At 37.2% G+C, this 21,993-nt stretch overlaps 1 protein-coding gene across 1 annotated transcript in view; it reads left to right on the forward strand.

Moving 5' to 3' along the window:
* Positions 1–21,993, forward strand: part of Cntn6 (contactin 6) — a 267,806-nt gene that overhangs the window by 244,849 nt on the left and 964 nt on the right. The window contains 8 exon segments of the mRNA XM_070018410.1: positions 552–710; positions 1,095–1,244; positions 4,330–4,400; positions 10,273–10,507; positions 10,608–10,723; positions 12,863–13,049; positions 20,731–20,843; positions 21,551–21,719. Of these exon segments, the coding sequence (XP_069874511.1) occupies positions 552–710; positions 1,095–1,244; positions 4,330–4,400; positions 10,273–10,507; positions 10,608–10,723; positions 12,863–13,049; positions 20,731–20,843; positions 21,551–21,719 (1,200 nt within the window).

Consider the following 21,993-nt stretch of genomic DNA (forward strand, 5'->3'; position numbering starts at 1 on the left):
ACATTTTCTTCTGCCCACTTGCATACTACAATATTCCTATTGCCACCTCCTGAGTAGTTGTGATTATATGTAGGTACCAACTAACCCGGCAGATTTCAACATCGCATCTTGCTACTATTTATATAGACTAGTCTGACATCATGATCGTCCTATCTCAGCCTCCTGAGCAGCTGTGTTTGTAGTCATGTGCCACCATGCCCAGCTATAACACACCAATTTTGGCAGAGCAGAGTGAAATGTTTGTATAGTTGTCTCTAGAAGTTATATTTACTTGGGTTAGATGTTGAGGGAGGAATCAGACTGTATTTCTCAGTTTTTAAATTTAGCCATCTGTCAGGGGTATCCATTCACCCCACGAAAGAAATTTTGCACCCTCCAAAGGGAACATTTCTCAATTAATGACTTGTGTAAAGTGAATTAAGAGGACCTAATTTCTATTTATGGCTATACATGCATTAAGGTGGATATTATTTGTAAAAACTAAATCATCCTGTCTTCAGTCAATGAATGTAAACACTTCCAATGTGGTCATCTTAAAATACCATTTCAAGGCCCCCCAGGTCCTCCTGAAGATGTGCGAGTGGAACACGTTTCTAGCACTACATCCCAGCTGAGCTGGAAGCCAGGCCCGGATAATAACAGTCCCATTCAAATATTCACTATTCAAACACGGACACCTTTTTCTCTGGGTTGGCAAGCAGTTGCTACAGGTAAGTAATATAGGTCTTAGGAGATTTCTTTTTTAAATATATGTGTGTGCTTATATTGGGGCTTGCATTCTGAGTCTTGTACTTTTGCTTGGCTTTTTCCCTCTCAAGACTGGCAATCAATCGCTTGAGCAATACCTCCACTTCTGCCTTGTGCTGCTTCATTGAAGATGAAGTGGCTTCCTGCTTCATCTTCAGATCTCAGCTTTCTCAGTAGTTAGGATTACAAATGTGAGCCACCCGTGCCAGGCTTGGAAATAATCTTTTAAATAATAGTATGATTTAAATGTGATCTATTTGATATGTATCTTGATTAGTTTAGCATTTAGTAATTTAACTTATCATTGTGGTTCTTGCCTGGTACCTGAAGTGTCTTGCTCTTTCTAGTCCCTGAAATTCTCAATGGCCACACGTACAATGCAACAGTCGTTGGTTTGAGTCCTTGGGTGGAATATGAATTTCGTGTCGTTGCGGGGAATAGCATTGGGATTGGAGAACCCAGTAAGCCATCAGAATTGCTAAGAACTAAAGCATCAGGTAAGGAACCAACATTTCCTCAAACATGGAAGATTCCTTATGGTATAGTTCTTAAAGAAAAAAGGCACAAAGGTGTTTTTGTGTGTGTGGGGGGGGGGTCATGTATGTAGTGTTTTGAGACCAAAATCAGAGTCAGCAAACCAGTGACTCTGATGATCATAGTCTTATGTGTTTATAGAAACGTGTCTTTCCCCTCAAACATAGCTGGAATTACAGATGATTACCTTTAAGCAGCATGTTAGAATAAGGGCTTTTTCAGAAGCTGTCTTTCCATCTGGTCTCTTCCTTATCAAATTCAATAGTGGTTGACGGAGGCAAATGAAATGCTTATTTCATTAAGATGATGTAGCCAAGAATTAATTGTCTCCATTTGGCACATGCAGTCGTACATTTTCAGCCATTTCTCAACTCTGACCTAGTTATAGCTTCATCCAGCAATACTATAAATCCCTCCATATCCAGATGAGGCAAATCCTCCACTCATTTAACTGAAGCACTAATTGAGCATTAACTGGTTCACTGAACAGCAGAACACAAGTGGAACCTGGCTGTAACTCATGTCTACTTAAGCTCTTTTCATGGGATCATCTTTGTTCCATCCCAACTTTCACATCCAGGATAACATAAGCCCTGCTGGATTTGTGCAGCTCACAAAGATCACATTCGTCCTCACTTATGTAAAAAAGGAATCCTTTTGCTGTTGCTAAATTAGCTGAACAAATATAAGTGACTTCAATAAGCAGATGTCAATGATCTACTTCCTTCCTTCCTTCCTTCCTTCCTTCCTTCCTTCCTTCCTTCCTTCTTTCCCTCCTTCCTTCCTGTATTTTTTCAGGTTAAACCCAACTCTCTCCCATGTTAGTTACATGTTCTGCTCAACTGAGCTTATTTCCAGCCATAACATCATATTTCATCCAAGGGATGATGCTAGAGAAAACATATTTGGCAGGAATTGTATTCAGTTAAATTATGCTGCAAGTCTTACAGAGGAGCAAAGTAATCAACAGGACATTAGATAGGTTTTATTTTGGCCAAGTTGAGGTTTGATACATGAACTGTGGACTTCTTTGACCAAGAGTCTCCAAATAGCAGTGGTTCTTAGCCATGATAAGTGAAGATCGGCTGAGTTATATAGAAGTAGAAACTTCCAGGACTTACCATAGAACTGCTGGGCCAGAATCTCCAACTGTAATCCTCTGGATATCAGCTTTAGTTTCCAGTTGTTTGTTTATAGCTAACTTGAAATATGCTAACTCTTATAAGTCTGATCAAGACACTGAAGTTCTTCTAGTAAAGATTGCATGCTACCTTCTGACCATTAATAGTTTCCTGTGCAGTAAGACAGGGTATTCAGATCGATTTTCCTAACATTGTAAATAATACTCAAGTTCTCCACTCTCTCTGGATCTGTGACTCTCTTTCTCTCTCTCTCTCTCTCTCTCTCTCTCTCTCTCTCTCTCTCTCTCTCTCTCTCTCTCTCTCTCTCTCTCTCTCTTTCTCTCTCTCTCTCTCTCTCTCTCTCTCTCTCTCTCTCTCTCTCTCTTTTCTCTTTCTCACTCTCTCTCCCTTCTTTCCCTCTCCCTTTTCTCTCCCTCTCTTAAGTAGCAAATGCTAATTTCTTAATGTGGTTTCCATTTTCACAGAGGTGATTTTAAAATTGAATATAGAAAGAGTACTTTATGTTTCTCAGGGCACTGGAAACTCCAGAGAGAATAAAATTGTCATTTAAAAAATACATTTTTTACATAGCTAAACCCTGCAAAGGTCCTGGAATAGTGTCACTATGAACTTCCAAGTACAACAAATCTAGCAAATATGTAGGCTCTACCTTGATTTGTGTTTCTTCTGATGAAAGGTATTAGAAAATTTTAAAGAAATGATCATTTAGGTTCAAGTAACGTTTAATTTTATAATGTATATATAGTATATAATTCAAGTGCAAAATTATGTGTATTTCTATGTAGATAATATCTATTGGGCAGTCATATTACTATATCTCTATCATGTCACACATCTTAATGGAAGAGGAAAAAAAATCAATCAAGACCTAGATTTGCTTAGGCACTATCTACATAGTAAGCAGTTAAGACTAATATATTTTAACCCCTGACTACCAGTTTGCAACCATACCCAGACACTTCTATGTCTTCTAATGGATACTGGTCAAAAATGTCTATATGTACACACACACACACACACACACACACACACACACACACACATAATGTCTATACATATACATACACATTCATTATAATGCAATACAATAAAAGCATACTAGGAAATTTACCCACTATCCATCACAGATTCAAGATAGTTTTGTTGTTGTATTAAGGAAAATGATGATTTTAATACTCCCATGTGTGTGACTGCAGCCTCACTGCATACACTCACAATTTTCCTCAGTTTTACAATATGTCTTGCACTATCATTCATCACAGTAGTCCTCACCAGGGTGGAGTTGAAGGACATATTGTTTGTAATTGACCAGAATAATCCTGCTTGTTCCACTAGGGCATTAGATGTAAGGATACAATGGAAATTTCCACAAACACTGCCTTTGCAAGGACCGGAAGAGACCTGAGATTCAGACAGTAGTGTTACATAATAATAATCTCTTAACATTGAAAAAATTTAAGTTTAAATGTTCAAATATTCTGATGACTCACAAAGACAAAAATAATTTTTAGTTTATTGACAAAAAATAATGAATTAATATACTGCATCGGTAACTTGTTTATAGCACAACTGTATAATTAGGCACTAAATCAACAGTGTCCCTGTTAACCATCTGAATGGGACATCATTTTGCCAATTAGGAGATGATGCATAATAATGTCAAATACATGATGCTACTCGATTTTTAATTAATTTTGCAGCCAGGGTGCTCATGTATCAAACACAACTGTGTCCTCTCTTAGAAATTTGGATGTGTGTAAACATAATTTATGTTCATTAAAAATGCAAGACTCTCAGAGTGTGCCTGAGTGAGATTTCACAAGGTAAAATTCCTCAACAAAATTTCATCCCGATGAAGACATCCCTCCATTAATTGCCTTCCAACATTCCTCTCGGTTGCTTTTAGTCCCAGTTGTGGCTCCGGCGAACATCAATGGAGGCGGAGGAAGTCGATCTGAGCTCGTCATTACGTGGGAGGTAATTTTCTGTCCAACTGAGTTCTTTTGAAAAGAAAAAAAAAGATTTAGCTGGCCAGGAGACATACTGAAAAACAACAAAAAAAAAAAGGGTTTATTTGATCACTCCTAAACGTATCTAAAAATATGTGGAATAAAAATACATCATCTTTATGATGAATTATTTAGGGATTAGTATTAGAAAATGTTTCCTTCTGCTCAAGTCAGAGAATGTGACTATCTCAGCACAATTTATTTTGTTTTTTGTTTTTTTGTTTTTTTTTTTGGGTCTGGTCGTGGGGCCTGAACTCTGGGCCTGGGCGCTGTCCCTCAGCTCTTCAGCTCAAGGCTAGCGCTCTACCACTTGAGCCACAGCGCCACTTCCGGCTTTTTTCTTTTTGCTTATGTGGTGCTGAGGAATCGAACCCAGGGCCTCATGCATGCAAGGCAAGCACTCTACCACTGAGCCACCTTCCCAGCCCCTCAGCACAATTTAAATGTAAGGAAACAATTTCAAAATCTATAGAGCATTGGTCAGGAAACTTTTCATTATGACAAGATGAGTTAGGCACAGTTTGATTTATGATTTTTTTATTGTGGAAGAATATAAGCAAAAAGGAATTATTGTCCTAACATTGATCTTTGCATTCAGCATCTCATTCTTACCCTACCTTGGCATGAAAAGTTAGGTACATGGAATCACTTTTCCAGTGATTGTATTCAATATCAACATATAGATTCATGTTGTTACTGATTTTAAATTTTTATTCAGGTTTATTGTCTTAAATATTACACTTTTCACCAATCTAAAGTTGCTCATTTCCAGTAGCTCAAGACTTACAATAGAGTAGAATTCTATAAAATGAAATGGGATGAATTATACTAAGTCCTCTATCTTTTTTTCTTTTACATTTCTCTTTTTTTCTTTCATTCATTGTGTTACCACTGTAGCGCTCCGAATAGGTGGTGTGAGCTCAATACAAGGGGCGGGGTGTGTGGAAAAGAGTGTTTTCTAATGCATTTGTCATTTGCTTTTGGCATTTACCAAGTACAGCAAATGACCAGAGGTTGGTATTTTGTAGAGTTTTAGGGGATGTTCTCCAGAAGATCTTTATAATCCCTTGATACAGATCCAAGTAACAACTGAAGAATTTCCTCAATTTCTAAGTTCTGGTACTCCTAGGCCAGACTCTTGGGACCCTTGGCATTCTATGGGAAGAATCTTGAAAGGGTTCAAGGCCCTCAGTAAACAAATACCTTTGTTGCACACTTGGTGAAGGTCAGTACAGGCCCACTACACATTCTTTCTTCATTCTACCATCATAAGTTCCAAAGAGCTTTCTCAACTTTAGAAATTTCAAGGCATTCATTGGTTTAAAGTACCTGCATTTCCTGAATTCCTAAAAAATACAGACCATGTGATATCTCTTTTAGAACCTGTCTCTTGTAACTAGAAGTTGGCAAGAGGATGGAGCTTGTTGACTTTGGCTTGGTGGAAATGTAGAAATACGTGGCTATATCCTGAGACATTTTGAACTTATCCCTAATGATAAGAAGACCATGACAGTTTTAAATAAATAGCGACATGTGAAATACATATAAAAGTGAGCCTTATTGGGAAGCAGGGATGTATTTATCATTGGTGTATACGTTAGAGTGGCTAGAGACATATTTTTAGATTATATATGGCAGGTAAACAAGCCAAGATGATGTTAAATACCATAGACACCGGAAAGGTCCCTCTGCCAAGAATTATCACGCTCCAAAGACCAAGAAATCCTATTTTAGGTTTTGGTTATTTTTTGTTTTATGTCGGCTCAGGGCTTGAACTCTGGGCCTGAGCGCTATCCCTTAGCAGTTTAGCTCAAGGCCAGTGAGTGCTCTACCACTTGAGCCACCATGCCACTTCTGGTTTTCTGGTGGTTAATTGAAGATAAGAGCCTCACAGACTTTCCTACCCCGCCTGGCTTTGAACTTCGATCCTGAGATCTCAGCCTCCTGGGTAGCTAGGATTACAGGCATGAGCCACTGGTTTCTGATAAAGTCCTATTTTAGAAATACAGTGCTTTATTTGTCACAAAGTTCAGAGGTGAGAGGGAGGGACTGGAGGGAGGGAGAGAGGGAGGGACAGAGAGGGGACAGGGAAAGAGGGAGAAGAAGAAGAGGAGAGAGAAAGAGGGAGAAATAGAGGGAGAGAGAGATGGACAAAGAGAGAGAGAGGGAAAAAGAGAGTGAGAATGAGAGACATATATCAGTAACCCAGTTTTATATGCGAGAAAGCAATCACAAGCAAACATGGGGTACAGCTACCCTAAAAGTCATCCTTATTTCTGGATGTCTCATTTCATGCGGTTCTTTGGGGGCCTAGAGTAGGGTGTAGAATGCGTTCCATCTTCTCTGGTTTGTATGTAACTTGAAATCTCAAGGCTAAGTAGGAGGGAAAGCATATTCACCATGCTCTGCCTGATTTGTGGGTGCCATACTGACCATTCTATGCCATTTAGTCCCCACAACAATTCTGGGGCTGGGAAACCAGATACAGATAAGGAAAAGGAGCTTACACATGTGCCTCACTGGGCAGTGGAGCATTTGAACACAGGCCTCTCATTCAGGACCTTTAATTGGTCCTAAATAGGGAAAAGCAGGAACTCCTGCACATCTGCCTTAAGTAGGAAGTAATTGTATTATTCTTGACCATTTGACAATATTTGCTGTAAAACAGTAACTCTCATTGAATCTCACTGGGGAATTACTCTTGTTTAATGCTGAGGAAGTCTTTTAGTTTTCAGTGTCCTTCCAAGGCCACATAAACACTTTCATTATCTTGTCCAGAGAGTTTTGCTGATTTCATGCTTCTTTTTTTCTCTGCCATAGCCCTAGATTCCTAAAGTTTAGTAGATAATTGTTTTTGTGTGGTTTACACAACAGGAGAGAAGAACACTAACCATATTGTTTTTCTTAAGGAATTAGCAATTGTCCATCCCACACATTTCATATCATGTCTAATTATTGGGAACAAACCAAACCAAAATTAATAGACACAAAATGCATATTACTATCTGCTCATATTTATTGTTTCCAAGTTTGAGGTGCTTGTGGTAAATGTCTCCTATTAAATGCAATTATAAATTATCTATGTAGGATGGAGTATGATTAAGTAGAAGCTAAATAGAAATAGTGAGCACAATTTTTATGTAGAGACAGAGGGTGAAAATACTCAACATTGTGAACCATGTGGGTTTTTTTTGACAGTCTGTAGCTTAAAAGCAGGTAGATAAATCAGGAGCCATGATTTGTGAAAACTAGGCTACATGCCAGACTTGGCTAGAATGGCTTTGCTTGTGGAACCTTGGTTTATACTAAAGATTGAGTTCTTACAGATACTGTGGTTAGGAATTATATTATTATACTTTATCAATTTTAATTGCTTAGAGGGAGAACCTCTCTGGTGCTCTTAAATGGCTACATAAATTTCTTTATCTTTTACTCTCTGTCCATATGAGAAAAATAAAAGGAAAAACTTATGTGAGTCTCTTTTGTTCTGGTTTAAACTGCTTATCTTCCACTCAGATCTTTCTTAATGAAAGAACATTTACCTTTATTTGTCTTAATATAAAAGAACATTTACCTTACTTGTAACAAAAGTAAGAGTCCTCTACCAACTGTGATGCATTAAAGAATCATTATCCACCAGATCAAAAGAGCAGAAGAACTAAATCAAAGGCTCTAGCAAGATAGTCAAATCCTCTTACACCTCTTCTAAATTATTCAAATTTTTGTGCAGTCACCGGGGCTTGAACTCAAGGCCTGAGCTCCAGCCTTTACCTTTTTTTTTCTCAAGAATGGCATTCTACTATTTGAGCCACAGCTCCTCGTCTGGCATTTTTGCTGATTAATTAAAGCTAAGTCTAGAGCTTCCAGAAAGGATCTCCAGATCTCAGCCTCCTGAGTATCTAGCCGTGTAGGTGTGAGTCACCAGTGCCCAATTCAAAATTAATTTTTCATCCTGTTTTTCTTGTCAGAACAAAAAGTGTTAATAGAGGGAAGCATTGTTCTTCCCAGATTTCAGCAGCTGCATTTTCCTTCATCTTTCACTTTCTGTATTTGTTACCATACTCCACATGGCAGCAAATAGAGACCCGCTGAGGTCATCTCGGTTAATGGGGATTTATTGTAAAGCTACATGGAAAGTAATGAGGACAGGAAAAAGTCCCTGCAACCAAGCAAGCAGGTCAAATGGAGAAGCTGAGCATCATTCATCACTGTCCCCTGCACAGGAATTCTAGGAAACTGTCAGTAGCGGTGCTCACAATTCAGCCCCACCTCGATTGTTGTATTTGTCTTTCCATATCCTTTCCTTCAGCCAGGAGCAACTGTCTGCTACCTGAGTTCCATCTCCTCCCTCTCTAATGCATCTCCATTTCTCTTTTTTGGGGGGTCCGGTCATGGGGCCTGAACTCTGGGCCTGGGCGCTGTCCCTCAGCTCTTCAGCTTAAGGCTAGCGCTCTACCACTTGAGCCACAGCGCCACTTCCGGCTTTTTTCTTTTTGCTTAAGTGGTGCTGAGGAATCGAACCCAGGGCCTCGAGCATGCAAGGCAAGCGCTCTACCACTGAGCCACCTTCCCAGCCCACAGCTCCATTTCTCTTAGCTTCTACTGTCCCAGTGACCCTGCTACTGAATATTTTCTATTATTGTCTGCATGGGGTATTCCTACCACTGCCCTCTAGGTTTCATTTGCAAGCCCTGTAAACAGGAGGAATTGAATGGGTCTGTTCTTTGCTACTGGCTATAAAGTCTGTACCAGAAATCTTCATGTATGTTGACCCAAGATGGTGCTCTTGGTGCCAGTGCATGGGGCTGGTAATTAGATAATGGCCCAAATGGCTGGATAATGTGATACAGTACATTTACTTCCATGGATAAAGAAAACACTAGGAACAGTATTGCAAGCATGAGGAACTTAGAGCATTGTATTTTGCCAGGTAGATCTATGCTAGTTGATCAACATTTACAATATAGTCTGGATATGGTGGTTCATGCCTGTGATTCCAGTACTCAGGAGGCAAAGGCAAAAGAATCATGAATTTTAGGCTAGATCAGGCTATTTATCAAGGTCATAGTCAATTTGTGCTACCTTGTCTCCAAGAACCAATTTGAATAAGTGTGTATAATATCTAGAAAATAGCTATATCTATTCATCAAAATATTTATCTATCTCTCATTATCTATCGATAAGACAACAGAGCATTTGCTTTGGAAAAGCTAACTCAATTCCATTGTTTTTTGAAGTATAAGTTTGTTCTAATCAGGTGGAAGGTTTGTTGAAATTCAAGCAAAACTATTTTCATTTGCTTGACTATAACTGTTATATCTGAAGAGTTCTGATGAAACTTGTATCTATTTCTGTTTTGTAGTTTAAATACATTTGTAGTTTTAAGTGTACTTTATAGAATTTGATTTCTGTGAGAATTAGAAATGTATTTTTTATGTCAGAAAAAATATACCCTAATGTTTTTAATAAAGATATATGCTTTAGATTTAGTGGAAGTTGTTTTATGCATTTTTTGTTTGAAAATTATGGTGTAGCTCCTATTATAAAATCTTGCAATGTTGTGAATCATTTTATTATTGCAATTTATGAGCCATCAAAGAAAAATATAAATTTGTAAAACATGTTTTATATTTCTATTTGAAAACAATTATTTATCTGAGTGCCTTTGGCTGGGATCATTTTCCTAATTGACATTCCAAATAGAAGTATTTTCTCCAATACTCCACTAAATAGGGCAAATATCCATAACTATATCTGCAAAAATGACAGTCAGTAAATATTATAATAACTCAGTGAACTGTTTTTGCACATACTCAATGATTGATCTCCTTTTGACCAAGTCCATTCCAGAAGAACTACAAAATGGCGAGGGATTTGGATATCTCATCATGCTACGGCCAGTTGGCTCAACAACCTGGACCAAAGAAAGAGTAGCACTTGTGGAATCTTCAAGGTTTGTTTACAGAAATGAAAGCATCACACCCCTCTCTCCCTTTGAAGTCAAAGTGGGTGTATATAATAATGAAGGAGAAGGATCCTTGAGTACCGTATCCATTGTCTACTCAGGGGAAGATGGTAAGCTGTCCTCAGCTCTGGAATGATTTTCCTTGAGTCTTATGTATGTGCTTGGCGTTTTGGGCTGTCCAAGGTGAAAATATCTTTTATCTGATGGTAGAACCTCAACTGGCTCCAAGAGGAACTTCGGTCCAGAGTGTCTCTGCTTCTGAAATGGAAGTTTCTTGGAATGCTATTGCCTGGAATAGAAACACTGGAAGAGTGCTGGGCTATGAGGTAATCCATATTGGTTTGACTTTCCCTGTGAATGCACAAGCTCACCACCCAATAGCTCCTGTATGCAGTTCTGGATCACAAACCCAGCTCTTAGCATGGACTCACAGCTCCGTTAGTGAGCTGTCTCTTTCTATAGCAAAATGCCTGACTCAACTTAAAGCCAGAATTATTTGGCTCACAGTGTAGAGAATTCCAATCTATGGATTACACCCCTAGTTCTGTGGCCTGTGCTGAAGAGGCACAGTAGGAACTCCTGGCAGAGTAAGCTGGGAAACAGGAAACAGAGAAACAATATCTGTACTGAAACAGGGATTGAGTTCAGGGTCTCAGGACCTCTTTCAGTACATGTTCTCTACGACATAAATGCCTATCACTAAGACCCACCTGCTAAAGGTTCTGCCATCACCCAATAGATCCAGGGCTGATTACCAAGATCCCAAAACACTGGAAGTTTCCAGATCGAAACTATAGTAATATAGAAAGAGGAAAAGAAAAAAAATGAAGGGAAAGGCATCTTTCTAGGTGATCTTAAGCAAATTAATTGGTAAATAATGGCCACAAAGAAAGGCATACATTTTCAGATAAGTAGGATGAGAACGTTCTAGGGAGGTGCTACATAATGTCGCAGCTCTTATCAACCATCATTCACTGATTTTGTTTATAGAGGTTTTTTTTGATAAATTGTTATTATAAAGGTGGAATTTCTTAGGAGAGATTTTATGGTAAGTATTCTTGACACAATATGATTTTTTAAGTGATAAGGAAGTTTATCAAAATTAAATACTCAAAATGCATCCATTCCAGTTTATAGGGAGAAATGAAGTCAAATCCTGATGATCTTAAACTGTAGGAAAAATTTCACGGAGAAATTTGCTCTGGAAACTGGAATGTAACTTGGGAAAAAATGTAATCATCTCTGAAAAGGGAGCCAAATGACCAAAAAAATTCAGTTTCTATCAGAATTCTGGTAAATTCTGATTTGTTTACTCAATATAGAATGAAGTAAATCATGTATTTGTGACACTGTTCTCACAAAGTTAAGAGATGAGAATGTGGAAAGGGAAATACTATTAGTTATTAATTATTTACCATTTGAAGGTACAACAATTCACAAAATAGACAACGTGTTTTTTTGTGTTTTAAAGCTACAATAAAAGTACAATTCTAATCATTGCCATTTTTCCCTTCCATTATTTTTCTTTATTTTTTTATTTTTTTGCCAGTTGTAGGGCCTGAACTCTGGGCCTCGGCGTTGTCCCCCAACTCTCAGTTCAAGGCTAGTGCCCTACCACTTAAGCCACAGTACAACTTCTGGCTTTTTCTGCTTATGTGGTACTGTGGAATTGAATCCAGGGCCTCATGCATGCAAGGCAAGCACTCTACCACTGAGCCACCTTCCCAGCCCATCCTTCCATTATTTTTCATTCTCATGAATCCTCTAATCTAAACAAACTTTTCTATTCATATGATAACTATCATACCCAGTCTGTGCCTAGAAGGCCATACCTCTAAGGTGAACCTTGCTTATTTTTCACACCTCATCTGCATCCCCCTCTTCACCAATCAGCAAAGGTTTTCTTCATGTTTTTATCTCTTCTTTGGACTGCCTTCTATGCTTTCTTTTCACACATATATTCTAACATCCAAACTAGAACTAAACTCTATATTCTTTTGTCTTGTTCTAATATCTCTTATAACAACAAGAATGCATAGCAACTGATCAGTATAAGGTGAACTATTGATTTACTTGTGACTCAAAGAACACTGTAAGAGATGGTAAGGTTGCAAAATGTAAAAATTTGATTGATGACATGGAACCTGTTTTGACCTGTCTTTCTTACGTGTCCTTTGTTAAAGTAGATATAGTTATATAGTTCATAAATTAGATGGTTCTTGGATTAAATTATTTTGGTACTCTTCAAAAGCCCAGGTTCTCTGAAATTTCATCATATTTGTTTATCCACATACACGATTTATTCTTTCCATTCTATAAGTGTTCAGCTGTGATGAATTTTGTTGGGATTGATATTGCCATTTTAATTGAAAACTCAAGTTTTGTTTTTTACATTCCCAGACCTCCTTGCATTTGGTAGTTGTTGAAAAGTAATGACTTGTTTATTCTTTATTTTTAATAATCAGATTTTATACTGGACAGATGATTCGAAGGAATCGATGATTGGTAGGATTAGAGTCAGTGGTAATGTCACAACCAAGAACATCACAGGGCTGAAAGCTAATACGGTCTACTTTGCTTCGGTTCGAGCTTATAACACTGCTGGGACAGGGCCCTCAAGCCCCCCAGTCAACATCACTACCAAAAAGTCTCGTAAGTACCCAGAGCATGAGGTTTATGTATTACAAGGAACATACTGTTCGTCAATGTCTGTTCCATCAGTTTACCAATTGGTTGGTTGGTCAAAAACATTTGTGCCTTAATTGTTAAAACTCTTTGGGAGTAATCAAAATAAACTCTTCTGATGTTACATTAAAGCAAGAACTCTTGAGTATTAACTTGTCTTGTTCTTTTACTCTTGTATATTAAGAAAGTACAGCCAGTTGAAAAATATTTGAAAATCAGTGATATTAAAGGTTACTTCTTTTCTATACATGTATGAATGGAACTTAAAATTATGCCAGTCAACAAGCCCTAATTAACAAATTTTCTAGGTATACATGAAAAACTTGAACCAGCCTCCAAAAACCAGTTCTCTGCATGTCACTGACTTGTGACCTGAGGCGAGGACATGACATTTGTTATGTTGTATTTTTTCCTTCCTTCCTTCCTTGCTGCCTTCCTTCATTCCTTTCCTTTCTTTTACTGTCTTTTCTTTCTGTCTCTCTCCTTCCTTCCTTCCTTTCTTTCTTACCTTTTTTCATTTGTTTGTTCTTCCTTCCTTTCCTTCTTCCTTTCCTTTTTTCTTTCTTTCCTTCCTTACTTCTTTCTTTCTTTCTTTCTTTCTTTCTTTCTTTCTTTCTTTCTTTCTTTCTTTCTTTCTTTCTTTCTTTCTTTCTTTCTTTCTTTCTTTCTTTCTTTCTTTCATGCTTCTACCAGTTCTGGGGCTTGAACACAGGTCTGAACCTTGTCCCTGAGATTTTGTGCTCAGGCCCAGTGCTCTAGCACTTAAACAACAGCTCCACTTCTGCCTTTTTTAGTAATTACTGGATGATAAGAGTCTCATGGACGTTGCTGCCTGATCAGGCTTTGAACTGTGGTCCACAGATCTCTGTCTCCTGAGTGGCTAGAATTACAAGTATGAGGCTATAATTAAATGGAAATCTTCCATTATCATCTTTCTACATTGTCAATGAAGCACAAATAAAGAACTGATAATGAGAGAACCTTGGAAAACATGAAGTGTTTTAGAATTGTTAAAAGAAGGAAACAAATGAAGGAATAGCTTCTAGGAGTTGTCTGTGTATAGAGGTTATACTAGGAATCTGTGAACCAGATTTTCTATACTTTACCTAGCTTAAGACAGGATGGGCTCTAAGCCATTCTAAGGGATGGGTTGGCTACAGATGCAGCTCTATTTTCCTTCCTATTTTACACGATGGGCTAAGTCAATGAAGACAATGTCAGTAACTTTGTTATGATTTGCTTTGATGCTTCTTCTGGAGTATTTAGCTAATCTGAATTTCTGGATAGAAATCTCCGATTAGAGTGCTCAGACATTTAATTCTTGCTGGTTGAGATGCATCAAAGTGACAAAAACACTTCATGAAGTTCATTTGCTATTTCACACAAAATCAAGGGTGATTAGAAATCTGTAAGGAGTGAGTGTGTGTGTGTGTGTGTGTGTGTGTGTTGTCTGTGTGTGTGCATATATATATATATATATGTATATATATATATAGCTATTGCCAGTTCTAAGGATTATATATAATATAGTATATAATATTTATAGTATATATATGTATGATATATATATGTGTATATATATATATATAGCATATATAGCATATATAGCATATATAGTATAGTACCAGTCTTGAGCCTGAACTCAGGATCTGGGTGCTATCCTTGAGCTTTTTGTTCAAAGCTAAGCAATCTACCACTTGAGCCTCAGCTCCACTCCTGGCTCTTTTTGGATGGTTAATTGGAGATAATAGTCTCATAGTCTTTCCTGCCCAAGCTATCTTTGAACTGCAATCCTCATATCTTAGCTAGGATTACAGGTATAAACTACCAGCACCCAAATTGCAAGAATAGTATTTGTAAAAACCTGGATACAGGTATTCTGATAAATTTTCAGATATTTTAGTATATTTGCTGAGCCAAGACTCAAGTCAACTTTTATTATACATAATAAGACTGGCTAGTTTAAGGCCTATTCAGGCCTAAAAAAATGAAGTGCTAATTTACATCAGTTTTCACATATAAGAAATACATAAAGCCTCAATAAGATTTTATTTATAAAAAATATCCTTGCCATTCGTGTTACAGTGAAATGTCCTTTCTATTGCTCTATTAATGTCCCAGATTTTCCTCTGTAATGTATTTTCATTGATCAGCATTGATTCCCATAACTTTGGCCCACTGCAAATCAGTGCTGTAGCTAGAATGGGAATCCAGAGGGAGAGAAGTTTGGGTGTGAATCTAGGATCTGCCATATACCGTCTGTGTGACAGGTCTAATTATTTGATCACTCTGAAATACTTTCTCACAGGAAAAGCAGAACTGATAGTCCTAACTCTTAGAGATTTGTCTGAGGTCTACTGTAGCACATACCAAGGTGACTCTGAGACTGACAAACATTGAGGGTTTAGGCGTGATTACTTGTATTATATGCCTTTCATTGTGATTTCATGATCTTTAACATCTTTTTAAAGTAGGAAAGCCCAGCTAGTTTCTGGTTGTTATGTTTCTTGCAGAAATTTTCATTAAGGATCTTGGAAGGATACCCAATGCCTAGATGAGAAATAGCTTTAATGAAATCTTGAAGGTAGTCCTGATTCAAGTGCTGTCCTTGGACCTTGATTTCCCTTATCCTTGAGATGACATCAAAATTACCTCTGAATAATGGCAGCCAAAAAAAAAAAAATACATCCATCACACTTTCAGACCGCCATCATCAAGATTTTCAATCTGGTTATCTGATCTTTCATTGTAAAGTCTGAAAATGCAGAACTCACACTTAGGAAAATTCCCATTATGATTCACCAAACAGAAGACAGAACTTTTCTTTTTGAAATAAGGTCATTCATTCATCCAGTCAAGAAATAGCACCTCCCAAGAGCCACACACAGGGATTTTTGCCTTTGTCAATTTTAAGTGGGGAGATAATCTAAAACAAGGGAAAGACAAAGAGATGAAGTAATAAACTGTGGAAAAAATACCACAAACAAAATAAACAAGAGGCAGAGATGCTTGTAAGAAGGTATACCTTCTGTGAGCCAGGCTGTATAATTGAATATGACATAAGAGTTCTGGAGAGCTACAGGTCAAAAGGACCTCCACATTAAGGAATAACTCATGTAAAGCTAAAACTTCTTTTGTTTGTTTGTATTTGATGGTAGAGAAGGGTCTCATACGTGCAAAGGAAGGACTCTATCGCTTGAGCATGACTCCAGCTCCATAAAGTTCCTCAAAATGCAGTTATTACTATCAAGGATGATAACGGTGGTATTTTTACCATTAAAGAAATAATCATGAGTACCACACTAAGTGAAAACCATGCGTTTCTAAAAGACAACTGAGGAGACAAGCAAATCTACTGTGAGCCATGCAGACAACGCTTGCATGTGATTTAAATTTACTATGACAGCATGGAAAAATATTTACATCAATTGCAAGAGGAAAAAAGAACATAAAACAAACAAAACACTGCTTATGTAGACAGTCCTATTCTGCAAGAGTAGCACAAAGTGTTTGCAAATTTTGTCTCAATTTGGCCCCTGACTTTGACTGACTAGCAGGCTGTACTAGATTCTTTCTTGTTGTAAATATGCAATCAATCCATATTTAGACATAAAGGAAACATTAAGCCTTTATTCCATCTTACACTTATGTTCTTTCTCTCTTTCCCAAATGTCAACCCCATGCTGTTACTTAGAAGTGTAACATAAGAAGTTGTTTTTGAATTGAGTTCACAGTGTGAACTACAGCTGAATATAAATGCCATCTACAGAAAAATTGATTACAGGGAAGCCATTAGAGCTGTGGAGGGCTAGTTTAATGTTCCTCTGTCATTTGATTAATAGAAAAAATGATTTTGTCTCTGGGAAATTGCCTGCAAAAATTAAACCAAAATAGAAGAGGGGCTTGTGTGTTATGTTTACCATTCAAAAAGTTGGTCTGAACGTCATGACATGGGTTTTCATATTTTCATGGGACAGTGACTTATGTTTTAGGTGTCAGAAATTTTAACTTATTAGAGACATATGGAATATACTTTAATCAGCCCATCTATCCAGAATTAAGAGTGCCGATGTTAAGGTGATAACCATCTAAAGCAACCTGCAGTTTTTTTATTAGATTTTTTTAATAGATATATGGCAGTAACTTCGTAAAAAGTACCCATAGATAAAGATGAGAAAGGCTTCACACGACGAAAACTTCCCAGATAATTAGCTGAGCTGTCATTTTATCTTCCTTTCTCAAAGCACATAAAGAGCTCAGGTAAGAGCAATGCCACTTAGGCACAATCGTGAATGTATGTTAATTATATTTAAGAAGTGAATCATTTGCAAACTTGAGGATCCTACTTTGGGTGACAATCCACGTTAAGCACAATTCAAAAGAGTGTTTTTGTCATAACATCACAGAGAGAGCTGCCGTTGACTGCAGTTCCTGAGATTTCTAATATGTACCACTAATGAAAATGGAATGTTTTATATTTTATTTCATATAAGCTAAGAATTTTATGAAGTGGGAGTTATCAATCTCATTTCATAGATACAAATACTGGGACTCTTGCCAAATTCAAATCTATTTGACTTCAAAACCAAACTTTTCATCCCACCTCCCCTACAAAGCAAGACAAATACAGTATTGTAGATAATCCATATACTTCACTAGCCATACCAACATACTCAGTAGTCATAGAACTTGTCTTGTATTTTTTTTAAACCTGTAGTATGTTTTACTTCCTGATAAATGAAGTAACAAATGCAGACAAGTAAATGCCATGGTTACTGCCAAGGTCACAAAAGTAGTCTAAGAAGTTGGTAAAATCCAACTCTCTGCTTCCTTACCAGTTGCTTCTTCAATATACTGTATGCATAGTGCAGAAAGCAATATGTTACCTCTAAAATAGTCAGACAACCAAAAGACACCACAATAAATATAATTTTTAGAATTCATCACTACCATTGCTGTTGAAGGAAAGACTTTTTTATCCTCTCTCTATTGATTGTATTGTGTTGTTATTGTTAGTGCTTAGAGAACAAAGATCAAATAAATGAATCCAGAGTATAGTAGATAGCAAATTAGGTTGCTTATGGCTGAGATGCTTCTTGAAAAATAAGGAAAGACAGTTACAAACTTCCTGTTGGAATCAGTCCATTAGAAGACATCAGTGCATTGACAGGCAAGTATCAATTGTTTAAAATCACAGAACATGAAGTCTATATGGTTTGGATTTGCAGAGAAACATTCCAGGACATAGTCAATCCCATTGGCCTAGTCTATCTCATAAATGGGTTGCTATAGTCCCATCATGGCAGTGATCCTGAGTGTTAGCCATGATCACAGGGAAGCATAGGTAATGGACGGGTTACACTCAGTCACCTCTGAACAGCCCCCATTCCAGTGCATAATCACAACGGCCGTGAGATACAAGCTTTCTAAGCAGTTTTCATTAGGAAGCTGATTTCTTCTAGTGAGTGACTAAAGACCTTTGACTTGTGTGCCCCGACTCACTCACTAATCATTGTGCTAGTGATTGTTGTTAAGAGTAGACCAAGGTATAATTTGTGGAGGGGAAGGGGAAAAAACAAATCATTTAAATAGGGATACAGGTGGACCCATTGCAACAATGAGATGTACATGTCTTTATGTTGAAAAATGAACTTTACAACTTTGGCCGGGGTGGGGGGTGGGGAGAAGGTGGGATATGGGTGGGGGGGGCGGAATATGGAAAGATAAGAAATGTACTCATTATCTTGCCCATGTAATTGTAACTCCTCTGTACGGTATTTTCATAATAAAAAATTTTAAAAAAGAGTAGACCAAGGAACACATCCACAAGAAATTTAGAGAAACATGCTGCCAAGAGCTGCGGTAACTCCACATGACAAATCCCTAGGAAACATAAGCTGAGTGCCATGAGAATATGGAGAAACACTTGTCAATCCATCATATACCAAGCGTGTCAAAATGACTTCATGAAGAAGAGTGATGGGCATGGGAGACAAATGGAACAGGGGTCAGCAGTGTAAGATTGCCTATATGCAATAAGATCAAAATAGTCCAGGAATGCATTAGAGATTGGAAAACAGTCAGTGCAAAATTCCAAATGAAGTAATTTCCATTGCTATCAGCATTGTAAAGAGTTAAATATTATTATGCTCATTTGGCTTCCCATATATATATATATATATATATATATATATATATATATATATACATGTATACATATATATGTATACATGTATATATGTATACATATATATACACGTATATATATATACATATACGTATATATGTATACGTATATGTGTATATGCTAAAAACATCTTTCTGGACAGTTTTATCTTTGCCTCAGCTTTATGGCTGAAGTATTGTATAAATCTCTCCTAGTTCTTCATTGTTGTTGTTGCTTTTATTTATTTATTTAATCTCAAAAATAATCATGTAGGTGCAATTCTCTGAGAAGCTGCATGCTGTCATGAGCAAGCACTGGACTGAAAACCAAAAGATCAGGATGTGTATTTAACTCAGTCACTTATTAGCTCTGTGCTGGATAAGTTCAATTTAGATGATTATACTGTCTCTAGTTGCATTAGATCTGTTACTTTGGAATGGTTATTCTATATCTTTCCTTCTCTATTTCCCACCATCTTTCTCCCCCAAGAATATAAAATTAATATCAAAGAACTAAAAGGCATAATTTTGGTTTAGAGTTCACATTATAGAGGGTAATCAATAATTTCATAATTTTTTTTTACTGTTCTTGGTTCCTGATAGCTCTATTTATATTAAATAGCATACATCTTTCTCAGTGTGCAGGAACAGTTGATTGACCTAAGATAGATATATGGCTAAATTAATTCATAGACTTTCCTGTAGGAATTTTAGTCTGGTGTTTGCCTGAGTATAGAAAAATTCAAACTTCAGGTATTGTGCAGTTACGATTTCTGGAACATACATTGAGACTAAATGGAGGTGGTCTATACAGCAATAAGAACATGCAGGAGACACGGCTATATGCAGAAGAGAGAGAAATGTCTGGGCTCTGTGTGTGTGTGTGTGTGTGTGTGTGTGTGTGTGTGTGTGTGTGTGTGTGTGTGTGTGTGTGTATTTGATGCATTGTGTTAAGTATTCAAAAAGTTTTCTCTATATTGTTCATAATTTATTCTTTTGCTTGAAGTATCTTGCATTTTCTGTGTTCATTACTGTTAAAGACTACTAATTAAAGTGGTCATTAAATTAATGTGGTAATGTAAAAGACTGCTAGGGATGTATTTGTGTAGGTCTGTGTGTATAAAAGGTTTACAACTTGAATTTGGTTCACACACTCATTGATTAATTACCAAATGAAACACTAGATAATAGGACCTTCCATCTCTGAACATGTGATAAATGAAAACACTCAATAGGCATGGTTAATAAATTATTCCTGGACATTCATTAAGCCATTGTTAATACATAAGTCTGCGAAAATAGACCACCCCAACTGATCATATTTGCTTACTCTGATGAGAATTAGGATGATACTTCAAATAACATTAAAAACCATTCTAGCTCATTCTGTGTGAATCACCAGTGTTTGCTTTTCCTAAGGATGTAGGCATGGCACAAGGACCCTGAATAACAACTCATTTGCATCTTCGATTATATCTTAAAGCTCCAAGCCAACCACCAGCAAACATTGCCTGGAAGCTGTCAAACTCAAAGTTATGCTTGAACTGGGAGCACGTGAAAACCATGGAAAACGAGTCTGAAGTGCTGGGTTACAAGGTGAGTAGGTAGTTTTCCCTTTAGTCAGATAAATCATGTTCCCAAGAAATCAGATATACCATTGCCATGTGAAACGATGAAAAAATTAATTGTACAGAGGCCATTTCTGCCTTCAAATTCTCCAGTGAAAGGTTGTATGGCCTCATCACGGAACATCAAAAAGCAAAGGTGTGCATTGAACAGTATTTCTTTTCTCCACATGGCACACTTTGCTATGATATTACTTGAATAGTAGCTGTGAGCTTAGAAAGAAGTCAAAGATTATGTTCCAGTAGCATCTCTAGAATGCCAACCGCAGGGTGCTATGATATTTTAATGGTATGAGGGGAAATCTAACCAGAGCGTCTTGGCATACACACAGCACATCATTTCCTTCCATGGTAATGAGTATCAACTCTTGATAAAGGAATAGAGTCAACAGTTGAAATAATCCCAAACTGAACAATACCTTGTCACAGTATGCACCAGAGAAGATAACATCCAACTATTTAATTAATAGAAATGAATCTACTGGTGTTCCCAAGAACTGCTGTTCACAAAGAAGCAGTTTTTCCTTAAGAACACATAAGCTTAAAGAAAGACACCATAGAATATTTCCATGTCAGGAATACTTACATATTTATATGCCCAAATTGTATGTGTCCTATCATGGTTGTCTGCAACTCACCCTCACATCTGTTATTAACTTTATTTATACTTATCTTTAGATTCTGTATCGACAAAACAGACAAAGTAAAACTCATGTTTTGGAAACCAACAACACGTCAGCTGAGCTCCTGGTTCCGTTTGAAGAAGACTACTTGATTGAAATAAGAACAGTCAGTGATGGGGGAGATGGAAGCAGCAGTGAAGAAATTAGGATTCCAAAAATGTCAAGTAGGTTGAGTCACTAATGCTGGTGCAGATTTGAAATTCGGGCATCTGCAGCCAGCAATCTAGGCTCTAAGAAATTTTCTGATTCTTGATTAATTGCTGAGAAAAAAAAAAGAAAGAAAACTAAAGCAATTGGCTATGCTTCCATTTTTTAAATTGTGAGCCAGAGGTGATGAACATGTCTATCATCGACAGTAATTTCCAACATGCCTATCATCGATAGTCTTCGTGTTTCCTCACTTAAAAAAATAAATTTTATGAAGAATCATAAAACAAC

This window comes from Dipodomys merriami, unplaced genomic scaffold, assembly GCF_024711535.1.
Source record: "Dipodomys merriami isolate MVZ:Mamm:240054 unplaced genomic scaffold, mDipMer1.0.p SCAF_13, whole genome shotgun sequence".
Taxonomy (NCBI): Eukaryota; Metazoa; Chordata; class Mammalia; order Rodentia; family Heteromyidae; genus Dipodomys; species Dipodomys merriami.